This window comes from Leopardus geoffroyi, chromosome B4, assembly GCF_018350155.1.
Source record: "Leopardus geoffroyi isolate Oge1 chromosome B4, O.geoffroyi_Oge1_pat1.0, whole genome shotgun sequence".
Taxonomy (NCBI): domain Eukaryota; kingdom Metazoa; phylum Chordata; class Mammalia; order Carnivora; family Felidae; genus Leopardus; species Leopardus geoffroyi.
Window position 1 is genome coordinate 12,355,839 of NC_059341.1, and position 25,573 is coordinate 12,381,411.

General features: G+C 48.2%; 1 protein-coding gene across 10 annotated transcripts in view; it reads right to left on the reverse strand.

Moving 5' to 3' along the window:
• Positions 1–1,132: 1,132 nt before the first annotated feature.
• Positions 1,133–25,573, reverse strand: part of BEND7 (BEN domain containing 7) — an 82,858-nt gene continuing 58,417 nt past the window's right edge. For 4 of the 10 annotated variants that reach the window (XM_045464708.1, XM_045464707.1, XM_045464704.1 and 1 more), the window contains 4 exons: positions 16,004–16,123; positions 7,125–7,178; positions 4,730–4,830; positions 1,133–2,174 (listed from right to left, as the gene is read on the reverse strand). In XM_045464708.1, the coding sequence (XP_045320664.1) occupies positions 1,830–2,174; positions 4,730–4,830; positions 7,125–7,178; positions 16,004–16,123 (620 nt within the window). In that variant the 3' untranslated portion in view covers positions 1,133–1,829. Of the gene's footprint in view, positions 2,175–4,544; positions 5,673–7,124; positions 7,179–16,003; positions 16,124–25,573 lie in introns of those variants that run through there. The other 6 variants (XM_045464705.1, XM_045464709.1, XM_045464710.1 and 3 more) reach the window with 6 other exon arrangements.

Genomic DNA, 25,573 nt, shown 5'->3' on the forward strand with positions numbered 1-25,573 from the left:
TGTTCTAACAGCTTCTTGATGGAATGCCTTGCTTCAGGCTCGCCCCTGTCCAGTAATGTCCGTACTTCTGCCAGACAGGTCAGTACCTTCATATGATGATGATCATATGATGAATCATTCATATGATGACCATTCAGAGATCAAGACCTCTGAGGGTGCCTCAGTGGTCCCCCAACCCCCGGTCCTCCCAGTTTCTTGGGATGGTCTACACAACCTCTCCACTCTTTTCCTCTCTTCCCTGCCAGACTGACCCGACACGGCACCTGCCGCAGTGGGTGTTCAGGAAACGGCTGAGGCTGGGCCTGCGGGAGGGGACACGGCTCTGGTCTCCGGGGACAGGACAGCTCCCTTCCGGTGCAGCCTCCTTTGGTACCCCGGGCCCCCTCACGCTGCACTGGAGGGAGCCCTTTAGGGCTGTCAGTTGGATGACGCCCGAACGTGTGGGATCGAGGGCGTCCTGGCCTTTTGGGAGCACCTCACCGCGCGGCCTCCTCACCAGCCGTCCAGCGGCTTTCTCCTGAAGCGGGAACAGCTCGGGCCTTCCCAAGCGAGGCCCCCAGAGAACCGGCAGACCAGCCGAAGGTGTTCCAGGCCAGGGGTGCTCCAGGCAGGGGGGGCGGCGGCGGGGGGGGGGGGGGGGGGAGTGCTGGGAATGCCTGCGGGGTGGGGGTGGGGCGGGCGCCCAGTGAGGAGCAGCGCCCTCCCGTGTTCAGAGAGGGGACTAAAGCAATTACGTTTTACCAGCCACTTTGCATTAAAGAAGATTGATTTGTCCTTCTGATGTGTTGTTTCCATAGAAGCAGGGCTTAACCTTTTAAGTGAAGATTATAAAGCTACCTAATTCATTTAAAATTAGGCTTCAATTCTATCAGCGCTTAATGCTCAAGTGTTACTGTGGGACTTGAGGCAGACAGTGATCTGACTCCCAGGCGGCGCCTGCGACTTTCTCGATTTGAAGCCGCTCTTCCTGATGGCTATCTAGTTTGTTTCTTTATTTTTAAAAAATTAACTTCCTAAGGAGATACAACTTTCTGCGTAAGACCACCAGAGTATTAATAAATACCTTTTAATTAGTCGTTAGCACTGACTCCATAAACACAGGACTGGCACACAGGCACGGAACACAGGCATGTTCGATTAAAGTAATTTATTGTATTCTTCTGGAACGGACATAAAGAGCATCTTGGGAATTGATAGCACAACACAACATTATACACCATTTTCACAACTAGCCTTGTGTTGAATTTTTTTTTTTTTAAAGAACATAGTAATTTTAAAAAATCTAAATATTTACATATTAATAAAACATATATACAGAAGATTGAGACATTATCCGTAGATATGGAATTTTTCTTTTTACTAAGAAAGCCTATAAAAAGGATTTCTGAATAAAGTCTGAACAGTAGTCACAGTAAGTAAACACAAACACAATTCGAGTGCACGAAATGGGATTTCACTGGTGTGGTTTTGTGAGTACGTGGCTCCCATCTGTGGACGCACTGCACGTATTTGTGAGCTGAACAATCCCTACTCCTCCTCAAGTATCGAAACCTCCAAGCTGTTGCCCCATCTTGGAAGGAAGGGCTTTGGAAGGTTCACGATGTATAATTAACAGATCCCACAGTTGTAAGGTAAATGTTTCTACCTGCATTAGCAATGCACTCATCTAACTGTAATAGAGTGGAAAGGTCACTAATTAATCTTTCCAGTTCCCTTGAGCAGTATTTCCTTCCGAGGGGCAGAGGACAAATTCCCAAACCTAAGCTGCAGGAAAACAAGAGCCCTGGTGTGCAGTGTTCCGTTAGGACCGGTCTCAGGGAAGGGGCTACTCACCGGCCTAAAACGTAAAAGGCTAATAACCCTGGGATGTGGTGGCAACGGTTTCTCGGGACCTTCCTCCCCGCCTCAGGAATAAGACAGGAGACGCACAGACGGGAGAGGGAGCTGTCTAGCGGTCGGGCTGAGTCCATAAGCCGCACCGAGAAGCAGTGTCGCCACATTTCAGGGACGCCTCCAACCGTCTCCCTGCGGTTGATGAGCTGGTCGTCAGTGGACCACCGAGTCGGCCCGGGGGCCCCCTCCTGGCTCAGGTTCAGTGCGATGGGGCGCAAGTGCCTCGGACAGGGCGCCTCTACAGTAACTCTGAGCTCTCCCCCTCTGACTTGGTTCCAGTGCTAGGCAAAGGTAGGTAACGGTCAGCACAACAATTTCTCCCCCTCTGCTTTGGCATTTCTACCGTCCAAGTTTCTTTCCAGCCAACTATTTGGCCTCTGGGTCGAGTGCTAAAGATTTCACGGGAGTTGGCTTTATATAGTGAATGAGGTCTACACGCAGTGTTTGTGAGGAAAACGGCTTAGAGTCACCATCTTTTTGGAGAAGGGAAGCTGGAGGTAAATATTTCTGTACCACAGATACCCACACGGCAAGATAGCGCTTTAGTATAAACCCATATTTTCGTATGTTGGTTTCATATGAAGCGGAAGGCAGGTGTACCGGGAGGGTGAAGTATGTAATTTTAAGGACATTTGTGGCTGGCTGCCACACCACGCCAAGACACTGACGGCTGAGTTTAGGCCATCTGTGAAAACAGTGGTTACGTATCATGTCGGTCACCGGTTACTTTGAGTTTCTTGCCTTTTCATTTTTTTTTTTATGTTTATTTTGGAGAGACAGAGCACGAGCAGGGGAGGGGCAGAGAGAGACAGAGAGACAGAGAGACAGAGAGACAGAGAGAGGGAGACCCAGAATCCAAAGCAGATTCCAGGCTCCGAGCTGTCAGCCCAGAGCCCGACGCGGGGCTCGAACTCACGAACCGTGAGATCGTGACCTGAGCCCAAGTGGGACACTTAACCGACTGGGCCACTCAGGTGCCCCGAGCGTCTCGCCTTTTAACTAGTCATTTTGTCACTGTGTTGATACGACCCACGCGAAAGGTTTTTCTTCCCTAGGAATTCATAGCTCATTTGGGCTTATTCAGTTACAAGTGGCTATTTTTGGAGGAACTGATGTCACAGATGATTTTGTCTAATAGGGCAGAGCTAGCTTATCTCCCCAGTCAACGGTTTCATCTTCCGGGCCGCTGAAGGCCTAATTGACGTTGGCCTTCCCAACTGCTCCCTCAGTGCCGAGAAGAGCTCTTCTCCTGCAGGCCGCGTCTACGCGGCGCACATTAAAATAAATATGCGTCAGAACTCTATATATTCACCTTGAGCTTATGAGGAGAAGAACAGAGAAGAGAGGACTGCCTTTTAGTGAACAACGAACTGACCGGATCATACGCTGGACTTCTAAGAGGGAATGAATGCATGAGTCAACTCTTAAAAACGATTTCTAAAACTCCTAGGGCAAACTGGAGGCTTGATGATCACATACTACAAAGAAAGTAGGTGACGACTTTTCAGGTATGACGGGAAAGATTCACAGAACACCCACACTTGGCAGGAAGTAACCTGAAATGCTACGTGGACCTTTGAGGGGATTCAAACGGGAGAGTCACGTGTGCTCGTGGACACTGTCACTAAAAGGGAAGTCTGGGCAGTGACATCTGGCTCTGTGTCTTCCGTGTTTTCTCTCCTGGTGTCAGATACACTACCTACGACACAGACAAGACAACGAAGGGGGGGGGGGCACTTCTCCAAAGAAGAGCTGCACAGTTTTCTGTGACAGGGCTAGAGGCGAGGGTGCCAGGTGGGGAGAGAACCTGGCCGAGGAAGCCTCGGTTTTCTTTTTCTGTTTTTAATGTTTAGTTGCTTTTTGAGAGACAGAGACAGAGCGCGAGCAGGGGAGAGGCAGAGAGAGAGGGAGACACAGCATCTGAAGCAGGCTCCAGGCTCCAGGCTCAGAGGGATCAGCACAGAGCCCGACGCGGGGCTGGAACTCGGGAACTGTGAGATCGTGACCTGAGCCGAAGTCGGAGGCTTAACTGACGGGGCCACCCAGGCGCCCCGAGGAAGCCTCTGTTTCATATTTAAATCCCTAAGTTCTCAGCCAAGGCTTTAGTTGGTTGTGCTACGCGAGCCGTTTTAGAAATTTGTAATGATGACTTTTACAGGGAAGTCCGTGAACGTGGGTTACTACTGGAGTATGTCCACATATTGTCCAGGAAGAGACAATGGCTACACAAAATACAGTTTACCTGTAACAGAGATCACGATGCAGCTATTAAGGTAACGTGTATGAAGATTTGTGAAAAATGGAAAATGCTCGTTAGGTTAAAAAAAAAAAAAAAACACCCAGAAAACAAAATTTTATCTGTTTGATCTCCAACTGTGTAAATAAATAAATTTAGAGAAAAGTCTGGGGGAAAACACCCAGTAATGGTCGTCTCTGAGTGGTAAAGTTAATTTCTGTTTTCTTCCTTGTACTTTTGTTACTTCTTTGAAAGTATGTAAAAGACTGCCAATTCGTGACAAACACCGCTGGGCTCGGCCTGGGGGGTGGGGGGCTAGCTCTACCCTATTTCCAAATGAGAAGCCCCCTTTGTAAATTTTAGAAAGCACTGCTTCGATTTCACTTGCTCTTTACTGATTTTTTTTTTTTTTTTCCCCCAACACAAAGTGTTCGCCCGTCCCGGGCGCTTTCTCGCGGTTGCCAGAGTGCCCTCCAACACCCGGCCTGCCGCCAGGGACGGGGGGGGGGGGGGGGGGGGGGGGGGGGGCTCCCCGAGGGCGGGCGTTTGTGCCCATGACCCAACAGTGCGGGTTCCCGCGAGCTGCTCACACGCACTTACCGGCAGGGGCGTGAGGGCAAAGAAACGAAGAAAACTACGTTTTTCCGCTGCAAAAGCCGTAGGCGCTCTTGTGGAAGCTAGACAGACGGAAGGCTGCTTGCCTGTAATGGATGGACGCGAATGTCCCTGGACTGCCTGACTGTCCCCCTGACCTGCTCAATCCCAGTTCTTGCAAACGCTTAAGGATTTACGCCCCTCTCCCCGCCCCTCCCCAACACACGTGGGTTTGGGAAGAGGAAAAAGACCTTAAAAAGGTAATAAAGGCGTTGTTAGATCTTTAGAAACAGGACCGACCGCTGCCAGCTCAGATCGAGCAGACCAGGAAAGTCTGGCCGGGGAGTCTCACACGTGCAAGAAGGGTGGACTTCACCTCTGGGGCGGCCTCGTTAGGGCACAGGCGAGGGAAGGGTCCGAAGTGGCGCTGGGTTCAAAGACGCTGCCCAGACCCGGGGTTTTACTTTCGGGCCCATCAAGACACGCTAGTCCCATCACTGACTCCAGTCATTCATTGAGTTTAAACTGCAGGAGGATTTCGGGCAGACTTAACGACGGACATTCTAACGGTGGAGACAGACACGGGAATGGAATCCTAAAGGGATTAGTACATCCATCAGCTCTTAGGATCTTTAAGAAACATGCGGAGAAAAGCTGGCTTTGGCTTAGGTATGAGAAAGCTATGCGGTGTAATGGCTGGAAGTCGAGAGGCCTGGGCTCCGGCCCAGCCACCAACCAGCTGTGAGACCTTGAGAAAGTCATTTAGTGTTTCTGGGCCTCAGGCTTTTTTACCTGTAAAATAAAAGGACTGGATAAAAAGAAGGGATGGGACTAGATGATCTCTAACGTTCCTTCTTTCTCAGATTCCTTGACATTCTTTTCAGTTCCATGAGGTGGTTCTACCATCCCGTGTTCAATTTCCTCATCTGAAACATCTCTCTGCCTCCATCTTCGGACAGGAAAATGCAAAGGTATTATTTCAAGGGGAATGGTTTTCAAGTGATTATAGTAGTACTTTCAATAACAGCAAAAGTCCAGGGTGTCAGAAGACAGTGAGGACGGGCGGCCCAAATGCCCCGGGGCCAGCGGGGCTGGGGCAGCCGGGGGAGGAAGTCTGCCTCCCGAAATGCACAATTTCGTTACTGGTAGTGATACTTCCTGCATCTGCTGGGAGGGGGCCAGGTGTGATAAGAACAAGGCTAACCCGAGTTGTCCTGACAGACGAGGACACGATGGGAAGGAACCATAGAGATCATGCATTTCAATTATCTTAATTCATAAATGTGGAAACAGAGCCCAACAAGGAGACGGCCGTATATGGGAAGAACTTGATATAAGCAGGTCCTTTTTGCACCAGGCGGCTCATTTCATTTGTTTGTCCATCGATCTGTTGCTTAGCTACGCGGTGACCGAGAAGGTTCTGCATCGTTCGCACGGTTGAGCTTCTCATCGTTCTGAGGCTCGCTCACCCGTGTCTGTCCTACCTGCGAGCTCTGCTTTCCTTGCCGTCCCGGGACAAGTGCCATCAAGGAACACGTGACCTAGCCGAGTTCCTACACAGACTGGCTACTGTACTGAGATTTGCCGAATTTTATTTAAAACTTGCCACCCCAAATCTGGAATTGAGCATTTTCACTTAGAGGGTTTTTTGGGGGTGTCTGGGTTTGGTGGGCAGAGAATCTCCAGGTAGTCTCGTGAGGGCAGTCAATAAAGAGCCCCCACAACTACTGAGGGAATAAATTATCATGTGGCAAACCGATCAGATCCCGTCTCTTGGGCTCTCGGGGAGGAACCAACGCAGAGGCAGGAGGCCAGGGTCACAAAGGATGGGAACCTGGAATTATGTCTATGGCTTACCATGTTCTATGCGGCTGATCTGGTTCGGGTTCTAGGAACGTGCACCCGTGCTAGACGGACTGGCTGCTTCAGTCACTCGCTTAAAACACCCGTATTCGTCAGGTGCCCGTTATAAGAAGAGCAATGACTGACTGACTGCCTCTCAAAACCCTTTTGGGGGTGGAGGCGGTGGACGGGGACAGAACGGACATGAATTTCACCACAGAACTGGTGATCCTTGTTCTAAAAAGAAATATCATTTCCTGTTAAAGTACTTTCAACGGCGGCAGGTTTGGGGAGGCACATGTTGTGACACCAAGGTCTTAGGGCTTGCTGTTCTGAGGTTTTTGAGACTAGGAGACAGGGCGCGAGGCAAAAGGAGCCTTTCGTACTCAATGTAAAAATATCTCTGAGCACAAGGCACTGAGAAGCTCTGATTCCTAGGGCCGGGGCCAGGAGCAGTCTGCTCAAGCCTCTGCACCTCTGACGTTACGCACATTTTCAATGCCAGTGTTTTCAGGGGCTGTATTTTCCAGCGCGCGTCGGAAATGGAAATGTGTTTTACCTGTTGGCGGTAGAGAGATGCCGTCCAGTCTCTCATCACCGTCCGCTGCCTCTGCTGGTGGCAAACAGAAAACACAAATCTCGTCAGTTTCGGGGAGCGTGTTGATTTTACGGAATACAGTAATACAATTTAAAAATTCCAGTATGCATACGCTCAACTTTCTTTCCCCTTTTCGGCGTCTGTTGGTTCGCGTTACAGATTTTAGTACCATTATTTAAATCAAACATTGTTTTAAGATAATGATAGGAGGTTTGCTCCTGCATTTTTTTTTTTTTTTTTTTGCTATCTTGTGACCTTATTCTATCAATCATTGACGATTTCAGTTCATTTTCACTTGTTTGCATGGACTTAAAATCTTCGCCCAGAATCCGGGGTGAATTGTTCAAATATGATCTTCAAAGGCACAGAGGTCGGTGAATCGCTGTGGCAGAATTTTCCCCGGTCATCCCCAGAACCACCCTAACCATCCCCGCGAGCGAGGCTCAGGAAATCCTGAGAATCAGCCCTTCTTCGGAGATGACTGGAAATTGGCATCAATTTAGTCATAGAGAAAGTCAGAAGGAATAAGTGTATCTTCAAAAGCTTTGTCACGTCTCCGTTTCAAAATGCAAACCTTTGCTCACGTCTGCTGTGTTTTAATCTCCTTAAGGGTTTTCCAAAGGCAGATCCTCAGTCAGAGAAAACCTTCCGCTACATGTAAAAAAGAAAGCGCTCGTTTGTCTCCTGATAACCGATGGGGCCCGTCAGTCTCTCTGGGCAGATGCTGTGGACAGGTCAGAACATTTCGTTACGGCCAAGTGGAGAATTTCGGCGACTGCTCCCTCCATCCCGGGGCTGGCTTCCTCTCCCGGCCACCTTCCAGCCGCGGCACACGCGCGCGTGGGGCCAGCCACGTGGGGCTGCCCTGTGCCACCGGGCTGTAATGCTGAATTGGTGGGAAGCGAATACCATGCCCCCGTTTTTATCGCTGTGGCTTTGAACACAATCAGGGGGTCGGAGACGTTCAAAGATTTCGACTCCAGTTCGTTCTCTAACACCTTGTCCTCAGATTGCTGCACACCATTGTCTGCTGACCTGCTACGTCCACCGCAAAGAAAATGCCCAGCGGAGACACCACAGTCGAGACCAGCTTGGGCTGGAGAAGCGTGTCTACTCTTCCCCTCTAAAATGATGCTGTAGGTGAATATTTAATAACGTAAGACATTCGACTCAAGCGCTAGGACAGACGGAAAAGATTAAACACTTTAAAATAGGCTTATCGATGAAGTACAGGACATACTAAAATGTTAACAGCGTTCCTCTCTGGATGAGTTGTCTAGGATTTTAAAAAGTCTTCAGTAGGGGCGCCTGGGTGGCGCAGTCGGTGAAGCGTCCGACTTCAGCCAGGTCACGATCTCGCGGTCCGTGAGTTCGAGCCCCGCGTCGGGCTCTGGGCTGATGGCTCAGAGCCTGGAGCCTGTTTCCGATTCTGTGTCTCCCTCTCTCTCTGCCCCTCCCCCGTTCATGCTCTGTCTCTCTCTGTCCCCCAAAAAATAAATAAACGTTGAAAAAAAAAATTAAAAAAAAAAAAGTCTTCAGTAATAATAATAGCAACGACTGCCACCACCGTTTATTAGATGTTTACCGTTTACTGAGCAATTTACGTACATCGCGTCATTTAACTCTTAGAAAACCCTACAAAGGGGTGGGGGGGAGGAGTTGTTTTTATGCCCATTTAAGCAAACGGAACTGGGACAGAGAGAGGCTAAGAGGCTAAGGTAATCTGGAGCGCCCGGCTGGCTTGGTGGGGCGTGCGACTCTGCTTCTCGGGGTTGTGGGTTCGAGCCCCACGCTGGGTATAGAGATTATGAAAAACAATAAATAAACTTAAAAAAAAAAAGAGAGAGAGAGAGAGACTAAGGGAATACAGCCAGTGAGTGACGCCGTCCCAGCTGTGAGTCAGGTCCATGCCTGGGCTCTTAATCTCCCTCTTTGCTGTTAATAATCCAAATGTACATCCCTATGCATCCCTATGAGCTTTTTTTTTTTTTTTTTTTAAATCTTCAACTTCTAGTTCATTTTCTACTTCAGTAACTTTCTCTACTTTACACGTAAAATGACTTTCTATGTAGTTATAACAAAGCCCTTCTCTTTGTAACTCCGTTATCCCCACTTTCATAACCCAGGCCTATGCAATTCTGGGCTTTAGCAAAAACAGAACATATGCATCCGAAAAACAGACAAATTATTATATGTAAATTAGTGTATGTTAGCTGCACGCACGGGGCCAAGTGTCACGGATGAAGAACGTGGCTGTGTTACTGAAATTTAATTATAACATCTGTCTGTAACCACAAGCTCACGGTCTTCCTTCCCCGGTGACAGTCAAGTTGTGAAATTTAGAAAAGATTGAGCAAGTCCAATAAAAATTTAATAGCAGTGACAGTTTTACTCTTAGATCTAACACAAATAAAAAATTGTGATTTCAGCTCTGAGGAAATAATGTAATGAAAATGATAAAAATCCACACCGGGAAAGGAATCATTCCAGTTACAGAAAAAAATTATTACATGTGATGGGAGCCCCAAATGAATTTCTCTTTGGGTTTGCACAACAACCTCTCAAATCTGTATGGAGCACTTCTTCCTAGAGGCAGTTTGGGCTTCCTCGAGCACTGAGTTGATTTGCCCAGTTAGCGTCTGTCCCTAATTCCAGGAATTGAGCCAGATATGATGAATAAGGTTGAAGCTGTGGGAACATCTATGAGACACTGTTTGTTGTTATCGTTTGGACTGAGTAATCAAGACAAAAAACACGAGAGGGAGCAACGTCATTGATGTCGGCCTCTCCGTTCCTATCAGCCTCAGGAAGGAAAGGCAAGTGGCTCTAGTCTCAATCTGCAAGGGTCCCACTTTGAAGCCGCTTGAGGAGATATTAGTGTAATAGAATTTGACAAAATCAGGCAATAGAGCCTATGTGGCCGGTCACTGCTGATAGGCTGACATCTGGTCTAGCTGGGTCTGTACTTCAGGGCTACTTTTGTCCTCCAGCCACCTCCACCTTCTCAGATGCACAAGGAACCTGCCGAAAAGGCAGAGGAGAAGTGCCAAGGCACCAATCACAAATATCTAGGCAGATCAGTGGTCAGACGTGAAAATGTCCCGAATCGAATACGATGATGACCAAAGACCAGGGCGCTCCCGCAGGAAGGGAAGGGTCTATGGTTGGGATCCCGCTGGGCACAGACAGGCACGTGTGTGTGAGATGTGTGTGTCATGTGAATTACTAATACAAATGCTGGATGGTTAAGAAATGTGTTCAGTGGCCAGTCGGTGGGAAAGAGAACCAGGAATGTGGAGGGACGTCCCCACCGTGTGCACGTGTGTTCACTGGGGGGAAGCATGGAAGGGAATGGATTCCAGAGCTCACAGTAATTGGTCTCTGCATCTAGCAGTAGGAAAAACAAAAAAAGGTGTGGTTATGTATAAAAGATAGAGTATGAGGAAACACAGTTGTTTTTAATTTATCAAACACAAATTTATATCAGGATTAACTTTTTTTCCAACCAGCTTTTATACATGGATCTTTCCCTCTCTTTGTTAAAAAATGAATGGTATAGTCCGTTAAGAATCCAACTCCTGACTTTGGCTCAGGTCACGACCTCACGGTTCATGAGTTCAAGCCTCATATTGGGCTCTCTGCTCTCAGCACAGAGCCCGCTTCAGATCCTCTGTCCCCCTCTCTCTGCCCTCCCTTGCTTGTTCTCATTCTCTCTCTCTCAAAATAAATAAACTTAAAAAAAAAAAAAGTATGGTATAGAAACTATACGTCAAAGAGGTTTCCAGAATACCTCACAAAGAGGAAACAAAATTTAAGCCAAATTTCCCATTTTAGTCACGTGGCCCATTTCCAGCGTTAAAAACAATTCAACTGGGTAAATGTGAAGATCGAGTTAGCTTTACCAAGTGATTCATGAATCACGCAGCGTCCCCTCCGGCAGGCAGAAAGGAGCTCCAGCAGACTGAAAGGTTTTAGAAGATGGGACAAGGAAGTCATCAAGAGAAAACACGATTATTTCGGGTAAGGCCACCTTCCTCTGGGACAAACAGAAGATTCCTCAATGACCAGTTCAAACTACATTTCTGGAGGAGGTTGAAAGTGCAGTCTGGTGATGTGACCTAGCACAGGAGACTCCATTTTGGGCCTCTGGTTTTCCTTTTAACACCAGGAAGGCTGTTTCTGTGTGTCTGAGACCAGCCTTCGGCGGTGCACTCCATATATACTCAGTATTCTCTCTACTTTTCATGTCTTCTCCCTTCAGAGGTTTCTCTTCAAACTTAGACTTTTCAGGTCCCCTAGGGACTTGTAATCATCTCCTCAGCGAGAGGCACGTGTTCTGGAGCCCAAAGCCCTCTTCCTTTCTCCGAGGTCACCCTGCGGTACCTGAACCAGTAGACTCCGTACTCTGGATTTGTACACTTCTTTTCCCTCAAGCTCCCAAGTTGTTCCAGGCATGTTTCACATTCCACCCTGTGGAGGAGGCCGACACCAGGCAGCTTCTGTGGACCCTAGGCAGAGGTGCAGGAATATGCGAGCCGACCTCCGGCTACAAGTTTGCGGCATCACTGGGACCGGGGTGTGGAAGAAGCCAAAGGAAGTCGAGTGGCTGGTTCTTGGGGTACTTTGGCCCTTTTCCTCTCTTTTGGGCTCATGGAGTATTAAATTCAGGTCTCATCACTATGGCAAATTTTCGATTTCTTTCAGGCCTGCCTATTTAGCATCTTTGTGTCTTAGGCTTCAACCATTTCCCCTGGCAAATCAACAGGTAAACAAAGTTATTCCGTACCCAAACAGGCAAGATCGCCAAGGCAGATTTTAGGCAACACAAGACCAAATTAATACTTACTAGCAAAGACACCATTCAGGCTTAACAAATGACATTTGATTTGGGATATAAAACTGAGGAGAACACAGCACCCAACATGGCATCAGGGCTCAGTAAGGGGTTAGTTGCTGTGTATCTACTGGGCAGTTATCTTTGTAACACCTGTCATTCAACTGTAAAACAAGGCTTTCACCCCCCAACCCTTTCCTGGAGACTGAAGTCTAAGGAGGCTTACATAATAAAAGGGGGCCTTTGTAAGGCAAGTAAGGCTGAGGCAGCAGACACCTGGAATAGGAAGGGAGGAGGGACCCACTAGCAGGAAGTTACTCTTCCTATGTGTTATTCAGTTAATCTACCCTGAGTGAGGTCAGGCCGCCATGACACATGGCTCTGAACCTTTGGGAGAAGAAGGGGGAAGAGAGGAAAGTGGGAGGGGACTAAGGAGGTGGGGTGTGCACAAGGAAATGAGAAAACGGGCTTGAGAAGGGGAAAGGAAGGGACGCCAAGGACTAAGGGACACCATGTAAGTGGTCACAGGCATCCCCAGGAGTCCTAGGGACCATGTCCCTGGGGACAGAGCTCGGGGATGTTGCCACCCTGTGAATAAATATTTGAATATTTGAATGTCAGGTAAGGTACACATAGAATATTATCCAGGATCTAATGCAACCAGATTGAGCTAAACGATAAGACCTTTTTGTTGTGGATTATCGTCTCTTCTTTTTCATCGACTGATTCGTTGGCTCATTCAGCAAACACTCTTGTGTGTCTGCAATGTGCCACATGCTGTTCTAGACATTTGGGATAGAAACACGACCCCGATGCAGACTCTGCTCTTGAGGGTCTCGTGGTCACTGGAGGAGCCCGGAGTGTCACCCTGGCAGAAGACCAAAGCACTGGGGCCACCAATGAAGGCTCCAGGAGGAAGTAGCCTTTAAGATCTGTGACAAGAGGAGGTGTTGTTTTCTGGACAGAGGGAAAGCATGAGTGTGAGAGCCCAGCATTTCTCAGAGTAAGGAGGCGCTGGTGAGGCGGGCAGGCACAGACCTCTGGCAAGAGAAGTGGGGGAGGAGGGTGGGGCCAGCCTGTCAAGGACCCCGCTTGCCGTGCTGGAGGGGTGTGTAGAAGGGGTTGTGTTTGGGGAAGACAGGAAGCTAGAAGTGTCTAATCAGGGATGGGGCACGAAACAGATGTAATTCTCAAAGAATGAAGTCTAGGGTCTTGGGACATGGCCACATCTAGAGCTGCACACTGGTGAGTCAGCGATGGTGGGACAGTTCAAGTCCCAGATGAGGCTTTAGAATGAGAACAGCACCAGGAATGGAAAGCGAACCACGTGGTTTAGACCGTGGATTAGACCGAAGGAGGAGGAGGAGGCCGTGGATTAGACGGAAGGCAGTGCGGGAGAACCGGGAGGAGAGGCAAAGACAGGGAAACCCCAGAACCCAAGGGAAGAGACTTTTAAGAAGGATGAGATCCGACGGAGTCAAAATCAACATGCAGGTCAAACAGAGTGTTGGTGTAACAGAAGGGGAATCTGATCTCCGTGGTGACTGTAGGAAGAGTGTCTGTAGAGGTGCAGGGCCAGAGGACAAAATGCAATGGGTTCTAAACAGGTCGGGGAAGCCAACTCAGGGAATGCAAGCCCTTTGGGAGGAAATTTGACCAACACCTTCCAGAGAAAGAGACGGTAGCGGTTTTAAGAAATGGCAGGGATAGGGGCTCCTGGGTGGCTCAGTTGGTTAAGACACTGACCCTTGATTTCGGCTCAGGTCATGATCTCACGGTTTGTGGGGTCGAGCCCCACATCAGGGCCTGAGCTGACAGCAAGGAGCCTGCCTGGGATTCTCTGTCTCCCCCTCTCTCTCTACCCCTCCCACACACGTGCTGTCTCTTAAATAAATAAACATTTAAAACATATTTAAAAAAAAGAAATGGTAGGGTTGAAGGAATAGTTCTGCTTTGTTTTGGGCGGCAGAGGGAAGGAGGGGAGGGCATGAACATTTTTTGAGCATTCCGCGTCAGCTCTATATTAGTGGCAAAACTTACATTGTCTGATTCTGACACCGAAAACACCCAAGAGGGTAGGTATTAGCCTTGTTATATATATGGAAAGCCTGAGGCTCAGAGAAGGTCCCAGGAATTTGTAAATGGCAGATGGGAGCTGGGAATTCAGACCTGTTCTCCCCAGTGTACCTCACTGCATTTATTTGCGATGATTTGTAGATTACAAAAAAGAAGGCAGAGAAACGGAGAGAGCTGGGGGAAGGGTGAGGGGATGATTTATCACCCAAGCCCCAAAACCTCTGTGGGTGAAGAGGGCATCAGTAGCAGTTATGCTGGGACAACAGGAGCAGAGGGGGGGCCCCCGCCGGGCACAGAGGGGGCGCTCGGCCCTCTGACTGGGACACGGGGAGGCTCCTGGTGCCGCCGAGCACCAATACAGACGTTTTCAGAGGGCACGCTCGTTTTGTTTATGAAGACATTCCCGTATGACAGATCTGGAACCTCATGACAACTGTGAAGCAGACTTTATTTTTCTGTCTGCGTCGTGAGAGAGACACAGAGGACTGGATGGGTGGAGTGACTTGCCTGAGGTCCGGGCCTGGTAAAGAGCAGAGAGACCGCAGAGCCAGGTCTCTGGACTCTGCTTCACCTTGTTGCCTGCAGGCTACCCAATACGTTTCCACCAATGACAAGAAGCAGTAGTCCACTGCTCTTTATAAAGAGCATCAATTAGTACAAAAGGAAGCAAACGGTTTAAAAAAAAAAAAAAAAGAGGAAGGGAAGATTTTAATTAAAAAAAAAATCCTCTACAGCTAAATATGTGAAGTCCTGATGGCTACTTTACAGAAGCGAGCTGTAAGGTTTTTCACAGTGAAGATGCACTTGGTCCCTTGCGGCCAAGTCTTGCAGCCTCGAGGGCGCTCCCAGCCTGTGCCGGGAGCTCTCCCCCGGGGCGGGCGCTCGCTGACTCAGGCCGCTCACCGCTCTAGTACATTGTGAGTTCACATAAAGGATCTGGTAGAGACACAGGCCCACGCATCTGTGCTGCTGTTCTCCGGGCCTCTGTACCAGCCAGATGTATGACAGTCCCTGTCTGGAGCCCGTCTCCGAAACTGGGCGTTCTCCAGCTACAGAAACACGGAGGCTCTTAGCAGGCCGGGTGTCCTGAGGTTTGATCAGAATTGTTTGCTGTATTTATTTTTTATTCCGAGAGAAGTATTTTGAGACAGGGGAGGGGGGGAGTGCAGAGAGAGGCAGAGAGAGAATCTCAAGCCGACTCCACACTCGAACTCACGAAATGTGATAATGACCTGAGCCGAAATCAAGAGTCAGACGCTTAACGGACTGAGCCACCCAGGTGCCCCTGAATGCTTATTTTAAAAATAGTACCTAGAGGTTTGTGGCCTCCTAGAGATGATTATTCTTACATGATGGCAAAAAACTGGCCTCAAGGGGATTCTTCACTGGTAAATTGGCTGTCATTTGAGGCCTCAAATGACCAAATCCAAATAGTCATAATTCAACTAAAATAATCTCAGAATCCCCAAAGCCAGATTTGAAAAATACACACTTGACTTAATTTGTTTCATGTGGTGTTTCTGATAGGAGGGTTATTGTTATTTTTGTTACCTTAAGCAACTGGTATTTTTTATGAAAGTCATGCAGATCCAAACAAACAAAAGTCAATAGCAAACAGAAGGAAGCCACACAAGAGAGACCCAGTTTCACAGATAAGACACATAAAGCCACAAATAAGATTAGCCATCTCCTTCGTTTATACTGTTAAAATTGAATGGTCTGACAGAATTTTTACTATTTAATCTTCAGGTGAATTTCCAAATTCATTTGCCTAAGACTTTAAAATAGAAACCACAGCACATTAGGTAGAGCTTTTCCTTCAAAAGACAAAAAGACGGTGAAAATACCCTAGAGCAAAGAATTGTATTTTACAACGTCCAAGAGTTCAATTGAGGGCTTTGGCAATTATTTTCTCACGGCTTATTCATACCTGAGCCTCTTTTTAACCTTCTTCTGGCCAGTTTAATTTGATCCTGTAGAATCTGTACCCAGTCTCTCGGGCCAGGAAGTTTATCCACATGATTAGCGGTACAGTATTTTTCTGTGAAGACTGAAAGAAAATGTGAAATAGTGTTAAATACTTCAGCAAATAAAAAAACATGCAGATCTGAAATGGGAATATATCCCAAGAATAAAAAAAAAAAAAAAAAGGGCGTATTTCTAGAAGACGTCAGTTCCGTAGTGCGTGGCTTCAATCCCCACATTACATTCCTTTGGTAAGGACGGAGGTTGGCAGGGGCCCTGGTCATATACAGTGAACTGTGCTTCGGAACGAAACCGGCTATAAAATAGAAGCAGTTCTATGGTACTGCTCTTTCCACTTGCGTATATGTGTCTTATGGGCAGAGAAGAAAACGCTTCCTATGGTTCCACTGGCCCCATGAAAAAATTCAGCAAATGTATTATTACTGTTGTTAAATCTAATCTCATGCAAGATGACACAGAAAGATGGTGTTCTCGTGGTGATTCCTACTAAATCAGTACTCAATAATAATGCAGTTGTGTCTTCTTACGTTTATTTATTTTGAGATAGAGAGAGAGAGAGGGAGGGAGAATCCCAAGCAGGTGCAGAGCCCGGCACGGGGCTTGAACTCACAGTGAGATCATGACCTGAGCCCAAACCAGGAGTCGGGAGTTTAACCGACTGAGCCACCCAGACGCCCCTGTGCAGTGTGTCTTAACGAAAGCCCCCATTTGTACTTTGAGTCAGCCTCCTGCGTGCTGTGCCAGCACCTAGGAGAGCTACCTGGTAAGCACAGAGGGAACTCTGGAGAGAATCGTGTGACAGGACGAGAGGGAGACGGGACAATGGCTTTACGAAAGCTCCACCGTGTGTGGCTGCCCATCTCAGAGCTGCTGTGGACCTTTCTGACTCCCTCCACCGCCGAGCGCCTTCACACCCCGTCTTTGCTACCTGCTGTCTGTAAGGACAAGACCTACACTCACGTTGCCTTCTTGGTATTTAAAGTACTGGTGGTTTTAAAGCTTTAAAGGTTTCTTTTTAAAAAAGAAATGACCGAGGAAAATGTTGACAGATTCAATTACATAAAGCTAATTTTTTTTAAGTTTATTTATTTTTGAGAGAGAGAGAGAGAGAGAGAGAGTGTGTGTGTGAGCAGGGGAGGGGCAGAGAGAGGGAGACATAGAATCCGAGGCAGGCTCCAGGCTCTGAGCTGTCAGCACAGAGCCCGACGCGGGGCTCAAACTCATGAACTATGAGATCATGGCCTGAGCCCAAGTCAGATGCTCAACTGACTGAGCCACCCAGGTGCCCCAAAACTGTAAAATTTCTATAGAATGAAAAAGAAACATTTCCTTGGAATGAGAAAAGCTCGTTGTGCTAAATACGACCAAAAAGGTTCAATATCTACCCCCCGCCCCAAAAGAGTTCGTTCAAATAAAAGAGCAACTTCAAAAGTCTCTACAGATGAACAAGTGTATCTAGGAAAGATGTTCAGAAAACATATAAACCAAAGAACTGCAAAACACACTTTGTCTCTACTAAATTAGAAACACAATGAATGTTAAGCTAATAACACTGCTAAAATGGTGGGGACCCGGCACATTCAAACATTGCTGTTGGCATAAATGGCAGAACCCTTCTGGGAAGTGAGGTGGTCAATACAGAACGAGGGGCTTGATACCTGAGAATCTTGCTCCTAGGAACTTAGCATCAGGAAATCATTTGAAAGAAGGAAGAAGCCCATACACAAGGGTAGCCCATCCAGTTGTGGAGGACGTGGTAAAGAGGGGCAGTGGGGGGTCTAGGTCTGGGAGTGGAAGCAGGCAGGGGCTCTCTGCAGGAAGCCACTGCTGTCCTCTGTGTAAGGGCAGCGAGAGTGAAGGCGGCAGGTGACTGGAATGGTATCTAGAACTGTCATTTCTGGGGAATCCTATGACCCGGTAAATATGGGAGCAAGGGAATGTCTGAGGGGCAAGGCAGGCTGGACTGGGTTTGGTTTGGGCCATGCTGATTTGGGGTGTTGGCGGAGCACCCATGGAGGGGACAGGATTCGGGGAAGGGGTCCAGGCAGAAGATACGGGCCTGGGAGGCACATGATTCTTTTTCTTTTTTAATTTTTTTATTCATTTTGAGACAGAGACAGAGCATGAGCTGGGGAGGGGCAGAGAGAGAGGGAGACACAGAATCCGAAGCAGGCTCCAGGCTCCGAGCTGTCAGCACAGAGCCCGACATGGGGCTCGAACCCACAGACCATGAGATCATGACCTGAGCTGAAGTCGGACACTCAGCCAACTGAGCCACCCAGGCGCCCCGGGAGGCACATATTTCTATGTGGTGATTGAGGCAACAAGAAAGAACGTCGGCCGGTGAGAACACAGCGACGGAACAGCACTGGGTGGGCCGAGTACAGGGCCGGAGGGAACCCCAGCTGGAAGGAGATGAACGCACAAGCTTGGCTTCTGAGGGCCAAGTCGGGGGAACCGGAAGTGAGGTCTCGTAAAGAAGGGCGAGTGGTGCTAAAGAGGACAACAGACAACCGTCTGAAGTGCAAGAGAGGGTCGGGCAGGGCGGTTCTCGCAGTGTCACGGGAGGCCCTCGAGGGAGCGGCAGGGTGGCCACAGATGGCATTCCAGAAAAACCCGGGTTCCGTGGGGGAAGGAAGAGATGAGGGGTTGGAGGGGAAGCTGGGGGAGGGCTGCAGGCTGGGGAGACACGGGCCTGGTTTACAGGCTGAGGGAAGCAGCCAGGATTCTGGGGAAGGCAGGAGGCAGTCACGGGAACCACGGCTGAGGTGGCGGGGTCCAGAAGTGGAGGCTGTCCTTGGACAGGAAGAAGATGCCCCCTCTGAGCCCAGACGGGATGGGGAATGGGGTAGATTTAGAAGTGGCACAGGCTGGGCCAATCACTCCCGAGACTCAGTGGCTCCACAGTGAGGGGTACGGAGAGCGTGGGGAAGGTCCGGAATTGCGTCTGCTAATAAGAAGAATAGGAAGGCAGCCGACTGAGGATGTCAGGACGCCAAGCACAAGAGCAGGCCACGATCCCGTGGCACCTCGCAGCTCCGAGCTGGGTGTGGTACCACCGGATGGCAGGACCGGCCCAGGGTAGGACTCTGCTGGACAGTTCTGGCAGAAGGACAAGGATACAAAGCGCGGGAAGAGGTCAGCTGCAATTAACTACCTCTGCTTTCTTCGCTCCCTGCCTCCCTACACAAATCTGGGAAGGAAGTCAAGCCAGAAAGAGGCTCACACACTTGGAGAAATCTCTGGGGATCGGGGAATGGCCTAGCAGTGGGGTTGGCAAGGAGGTGACAGAGTAAGGGCAACTGAGAGTGTCAGGCTGGAGTAGAAAGCATCAGCAGCGGAGCTCTGTAGGAGAGCGCTAAGGGGCGGTCACCGTGGATGAGGGCCGGGCATGATGTGGCTGGAAGGCCAGGCGGATCTTTCATGGGCACAGTGAAGCCACTCAAGGTGCCAGCAGGACTTGAGAGTGAGGGGAAGGTGCGTAGCTGTGATAAGAGCCTTGATGGACAGGGTCCACCCCAGCCCCAGCTGTGCGGAGGAAGGGTGATGACTGGGAAGTAGAACTAAGGGTCAGGGGTCGGGGGGAGTATCCCCCAGGCCCCCCAGTACATGGCATGTGAACGTGGGCGAGCAGGCGGTCTCCCCTCGGGAGGGATGCAGGGGACGCGATATCCCCGAGGTAGGTGTGATCTTGAATCTCCTCTGCCAGACTGTAGACCACTTCAAAGGTCTTCATTAATCTGGTCTCCCTCAGAGCACTGACCACAGTGTCCCGTACTGAGCAAGAAGTCAATAAATATTTGATGAACAAGCATATTTTCCAGTTTGGTTTCTAATGGCAGCGATTACAAGAGCTCATGAATTTAGACTAATTGGGGAAGAAACGCCTATCTGCATTAGTAGGAAGTTTTAAATTCATAGAATACAGTTAAAGAAACAAGGTTGTATCACATCCAGATGCCCACAGTAGCATTTCCTAACCAGAGAGTTGCCAAAAGGTTCTCGAAGTCCTATTTTAACAAACAGAAGAGAATAATTAATTGCATTTAGCATGCTATTAGTTTATATGAAAATGTGTACCACAAAAATGGTCTTACATATCATCTTGCCAGGTAAACATCTCCCTCCCTGTAATATTATTTGTATAATTCATTTCCATAGTAACCCCTCTTTTCTTAGATTGCGAGATCCATGCATCCAAATTAGCACACACTAGAAAGTAGTGGTTCCAAATTGCAAAGTTGATGTGGATTATGCAGAATGACTCCCAGCAACCACATATGTCAATGTCAACAACCAAGTTTAGGAGAACCAAACGGAAGGCTCTGGAATATTTTCTCCCATTCTGTGAGGGGCTTCTCAGCAGATCTTTCCAATCTAATCTTGGGCCCAAATACCGTCACCCACTAAAATGGCAACAATTTCTGGCTATTTTTTTTTCTTTTTTTCAGTTAAAATTTATCCAGGTACAGGGGTGCCTGGGTGGCTCAGTCGGTTAGGTGTCCGACTTTGGCTCAGATTGTGATCTCGCGGTTCATGGGTTCAAGCCCCGCGTTGGGCTCTGTGCTGATAGCTCAGAGCCCAGAGCCTGCTTCGGATTCTGTGTGTCCCTCTTTCTCTGTCCCTCCCCCACTAGAGCTCTGTCTGTCTGTCTCTCTCTCTCAAAAATAAATAAACATTAAAAAATCAAAATTTATCTGGGTAAAATAAAAAGAAGCCAGAGAGGTCTGTCTCCCAGATCTGTGTCTGAGACCTTTGAAGGCACAGCACTAGGCTTCTCGAAAAATACCTATATAAACAAATATTTCCACTGTGAGTATTACTGACATTCTGTTTTATGGATTACATTCAAACTTAAAAGAGACTTTTAACTTGAATCTGTCTACCGAAGATACAATCCTATACTGTGTAACTTGTGCAGATGAGACCTTAGAACAAGGCCAAAAGATTGTCATTGTATTGATCCGAAAATGCTCAATATGCTATGTGAATAGAGGTATCGAGTAAGCAGAATATATTTTGCTGTCTGAATCTGTAGCGAAAGGTCAAGCTATTATCCTGGTAACAGTTCCATTAGGAGTAATGATGTGAAAAGAGGCATTGCATTAATGCACTGGGTTTCCTACTATGTTAATAGTGGGTCATTAAGAATCATAGAACAATTTGCATTCATCCTTAGAATGCAATAGGTACTAAAAAGAAATTTCCCTCTTCTTCCATTCTAATATATTAAGGAGAAGCAAGGGCTAATTTTAAACAAGTCCAAATAATCCCAACAAGCGGACTAAGGCCAACAATTAAACTAAATAAAAGAGTTAAAGCATCTCCGGTGCTTAATATAATTTGAGGTCCCAAGGTGCAGAGAGTACGTGAAGTCACTAGGGAAATGACAAATGTTCAATCTGATGTGTACATGAAGAATGGCTTTTCTCATACGCTCGTGTTCATTCGAAGCGTGCCCTTTAATTGTATATAAATAATGAATAAGCTAGTGGTGGCTGAGCAGATCCTTCCCTGGGAACGCGGCATTTAATGTAATCATCAATGAACAGGCGGTATATAGTGTGTCTGAATGTGACATGCTGAGAACAGAGGGGATTGGCCGCGTTCCCCAAAGAGCTATCTGTTCACACAATGGTTCCTCGAGGACCCTTAATTTGGATTCTTCTGGCTCCCTTTGCTGGGAGAAACAGAATATGGTGTGGCTTTTTGAAGGAAGTCACTGGATCGCACACTCTGAGAAGCAAGAGGGGACCTACGGAGTTTTAATGTCGCTGTGGAGCCTTCTACCTAGGCTACACCTGGCCGGCAGTGAGAGCCCAACCTCTGCTCTGATGACGCAGTTCTAAGTTACGGTCAAACGGACGAGTGGAAATCAAGGTGGACGTCAAGCAAAACTGAAGGCCGGGGCCTCGCGGGCGCTGCCAATCTCCCAGAGCGTGAGAGGGGCCGGGGACAAGGGTGAGAAAGAGAGCTCCCTGCAGGAGGGTCCTGGGGCTGGGCCGAGGAGTGGGAGCGCTCGGACCAGCCCTCAGGCGGAGGAGACTAGGTTTCCCTGCAGGCTGTGCACCTTCCCCCTGCTCACCTGGGAGCCGCTGGAAGGCCACCGGCACCTTCCTCTTTCCTTTACTCTTTATTCGGTGAAGCCTCCCACGAGCTAAGCACTTTACACATCTATCTCATTTAATGTTTGCCGTAACCTGATGGTGCAGGTATTTTCAATCCTGCATTATAGACACAATCAAGGTACAGGCAGGTTAAACAACCGGCCCCAGACCGCACGGCTCATAGGGATTGTTTTGTGCATAAATTAAACTTTTGTTTTTGCTCTTTCCTTTTTTTTTTTTTAATTTTTTAATGTTTATTCATTTTTGAGAGAGAGAGACACACACACAAAGCGTGAGCAGGGGAGGGGCAGAGAGAGAGGGGGAGACACAGAACTCGAAGCAGGCTCCAGGCTCTGGGTTGTCGGCACAGAGGCTGATGTGGGGCTCGAACCCACGACCCGTGAGATCATGGCCTGAGCAGAAGTTGGATGCTTAACCGACTGAGCCACCCAGGCACCCTAAATTATTTAATTTTTGCTTTAAAGTTATATATGAGCACACAGATCTTGTAAGAGAGTAACGACTGAATTCTAAATATAAGCAAATCAATAGGTAAGTTCAGGCTTCCCTGCGAACGCTGTGAACGCTGGTCTCGCTTTCATTTGCCCAAAACAGAAGCACAGTGGACAGCAGGGCAGAGGGCCAGGTGGGTTGTGAGATCACCTCCCTTCTAGACCAAAGGGGCCGCTGGCCTGAAGCAAGGAAGGGAGAAGGAGACTGGGCCTTGGGTAGGATGGGTCTACAGGTATTTTTGGCTTGGAGACTGATGACTCTGGCCCACTAGGACTCTAATAGAGTATCTTTCCTTTGATGATATTATGGTGCTTCATTTACCAAATTCATGGGGACAGCTGAAATCCACAAGTCATGGGCTTGCTACCCGTTCCAAACCCATTGTGATTTATTGAAGTCACAAGAAGTGTAGAAGTTCAGGTACTAGGAGGGAAAGGGAAAGAGCTAGAAGAAGGGCTGGCTGATGGTGTGGGGTGGGCCGATGCTCCATATCTTGGGGCAGGTGTTCCTGGCCTAGGGACTGGCTCTCCGCCGTGCAGGTTCAAACTCTGATTTGACCAGACCACCCAGGGGTTCACGCCCGAGAAACCAGCTCACGATAACCAGACCTACAAGGGCCTGATGGATAAGCTATGATGCAGCTAATTAATGTGTAAAGGGGGGAGGGGTTGTCTTTCCAGTATCTGAAGCATTTGATGTCACAACCCAGTACTCTCACTTCTTGGAATCAAGATGTTGGAACGAAAAACTATGCAGAAGGTCTGAGTTGAACCAAAGGCAGCTGGATGGTGTGGGGCTGGCCAAGCTCAAGGACGCCTGTGGGAAACGGCCCACCCCAGCCCCCGCTGCCGAACTGGGCAGGGATGTTTCATACCTGTGCTCTCCGCAGCACAGCCTGACCACAGCAGCGATGGGCACCTGACCTAAGGCTAAGCTGCAGATTGCACAAAAGGCTGAGCTCCTCAGAACAGCAAACAATGAGAGGATGAGGGCTTTAGCAATAGTAGGCAAAGCCGAGACCTCCTGGTGTTGAGTGGCCCCGACACACCTTGCAAACCGGAATTGTGGCAGGGGGGAGGCGACAGAAACCGGGCAGAGGAAGCCGGTAAGGAGGAGGACGAAGCAGACTGCAGAGAGAAAGGAGCCAGAGAGAATGAGTGTTACCTGGGAGGAAGGCAGGCAGCGTGCAGGCAGGCTGTTTCTATCCTGCAGGTTCACAAAACAGCTTCTTCCTAAGGCAGCGATAGTAACACTGTGTTTTGAGACCAAAAGAGCCTTCCCGAAGAGAGCATTTTAAACCCCCTGGAGTAGAGCCTGATTCTTAGCCCACCGTCGATTACACGTGAATGACCACCGAACCCTGCTCTTACGATGACAAATTAGACAACCCAGCAAATTAGTAAAAATATATAGCAAGAAAGAAAACAGAGAATACGGAAAGCAAAGAGGTCTTGAAAGCAGCCAGACAGATAGGACGGTTTATCTATAAAAGAACAACGGACTCGGAGCAGACCCACAACAGCAACAAAATCTGGAAGACGGTGGCAGGTTTTCAAGTTGCCCTGCAGAAACAACCCTCAGTCCAGAACAGATTACCCCCCTAGACTCCACGTCCTTCGATACTGAGGGTGCCACAAAGAAACGTCCAGAACAGAAACTGAAATGATACACCACAGAGACCCTCATTCAAAGAATTGCTACAGGCTGTAGCCGAGGAGGAAGAGCTCCAAACACCCACCGGAAGCAGAGGGGAAGGGCGGGAGGGGACACAGGGAGGGAGGACAGGAGCTGTAAGATACTAAGAGCTCGCGCAGTGCTAGACGAATGAAAGCTGGGTAGCGCAGGCTCAGAGGCAGACAAAAGACCAAGTGCAAACAGGTAAAGCGTGAGCTCGGTGTACGACTGAGAGGGGTTGACAATTCGTGTGAACGAAGAGGATGAGGTTAAAATGACTGACTGCCCAGAGAGAAAAGCAAATTAAATCCTTCCCTCACGTTTTAGGCAAAAGTAAATTCCAAGTGGATGAAAAAGATCTGAATATAAAAGATAAAACTTGGGCTGGGACAAAGAAGCAGAGAACACCATTCTATTACGGTCGGGAGAGTTTCTTAAAACGGGCACAGAAGAAACCACAAAGCACAAAGCAGTCCATCTGGCTGTTAAATCGAAACTTTGGTGTGACTGAAGAGGTCACACGCAAAGTTTTCACAGGCTAGAAAGTAAGAGAAAACAAACATCTGTAACACAGGCAACCGACAAAAGAATTCATAGAAGTCAATAAGAATACAACAGCCTAATGGAAAAAACAGGCAAAGGACGGACATTCACAGAGGCAAATAACCAAACGGTAGTAAATATGAAATGATGGTCAACCTTATTAATGATCAGGGAATCCACCACTGAGGCACCATTTGAGACTGGGACAAATTCAAGTTTGTTAACACCACGTGTGGGCAAGAACGAGGAAAAATAGGATCTCTTTTACATTGCTGGTAGATATATAAATGATATGTCACGTCAGAGAGCCATCTGACAACGCTTAATGAGGCTGAAGTTGCTCATACGCTGTGACTCCATTCCGCTCCCTGCGTGTCCCCTGGAGAAACTCCTACATGAGCCACAGGAAACACAAAGGTGACTGTTGCCATAGGCAACTGTGCACAAGAACCACCCTAACTGTCCCTTAGAAAACTGGAGAAAAAAATTGCTTTCTTTGTATGGTTTCGCAGTTAAGATGAAAAAATGAGATTTATAATATACCGAGATGGATAAATCTTGGGGAAAAAAAGGACACAAATTTGCAAAAGTACAGTATGAGGCTGTGTATGTAGGTTCATAAATTCATAAGACCATAGTCAATGGGATTTCCGGACACACACCTAGGCAATAACGTA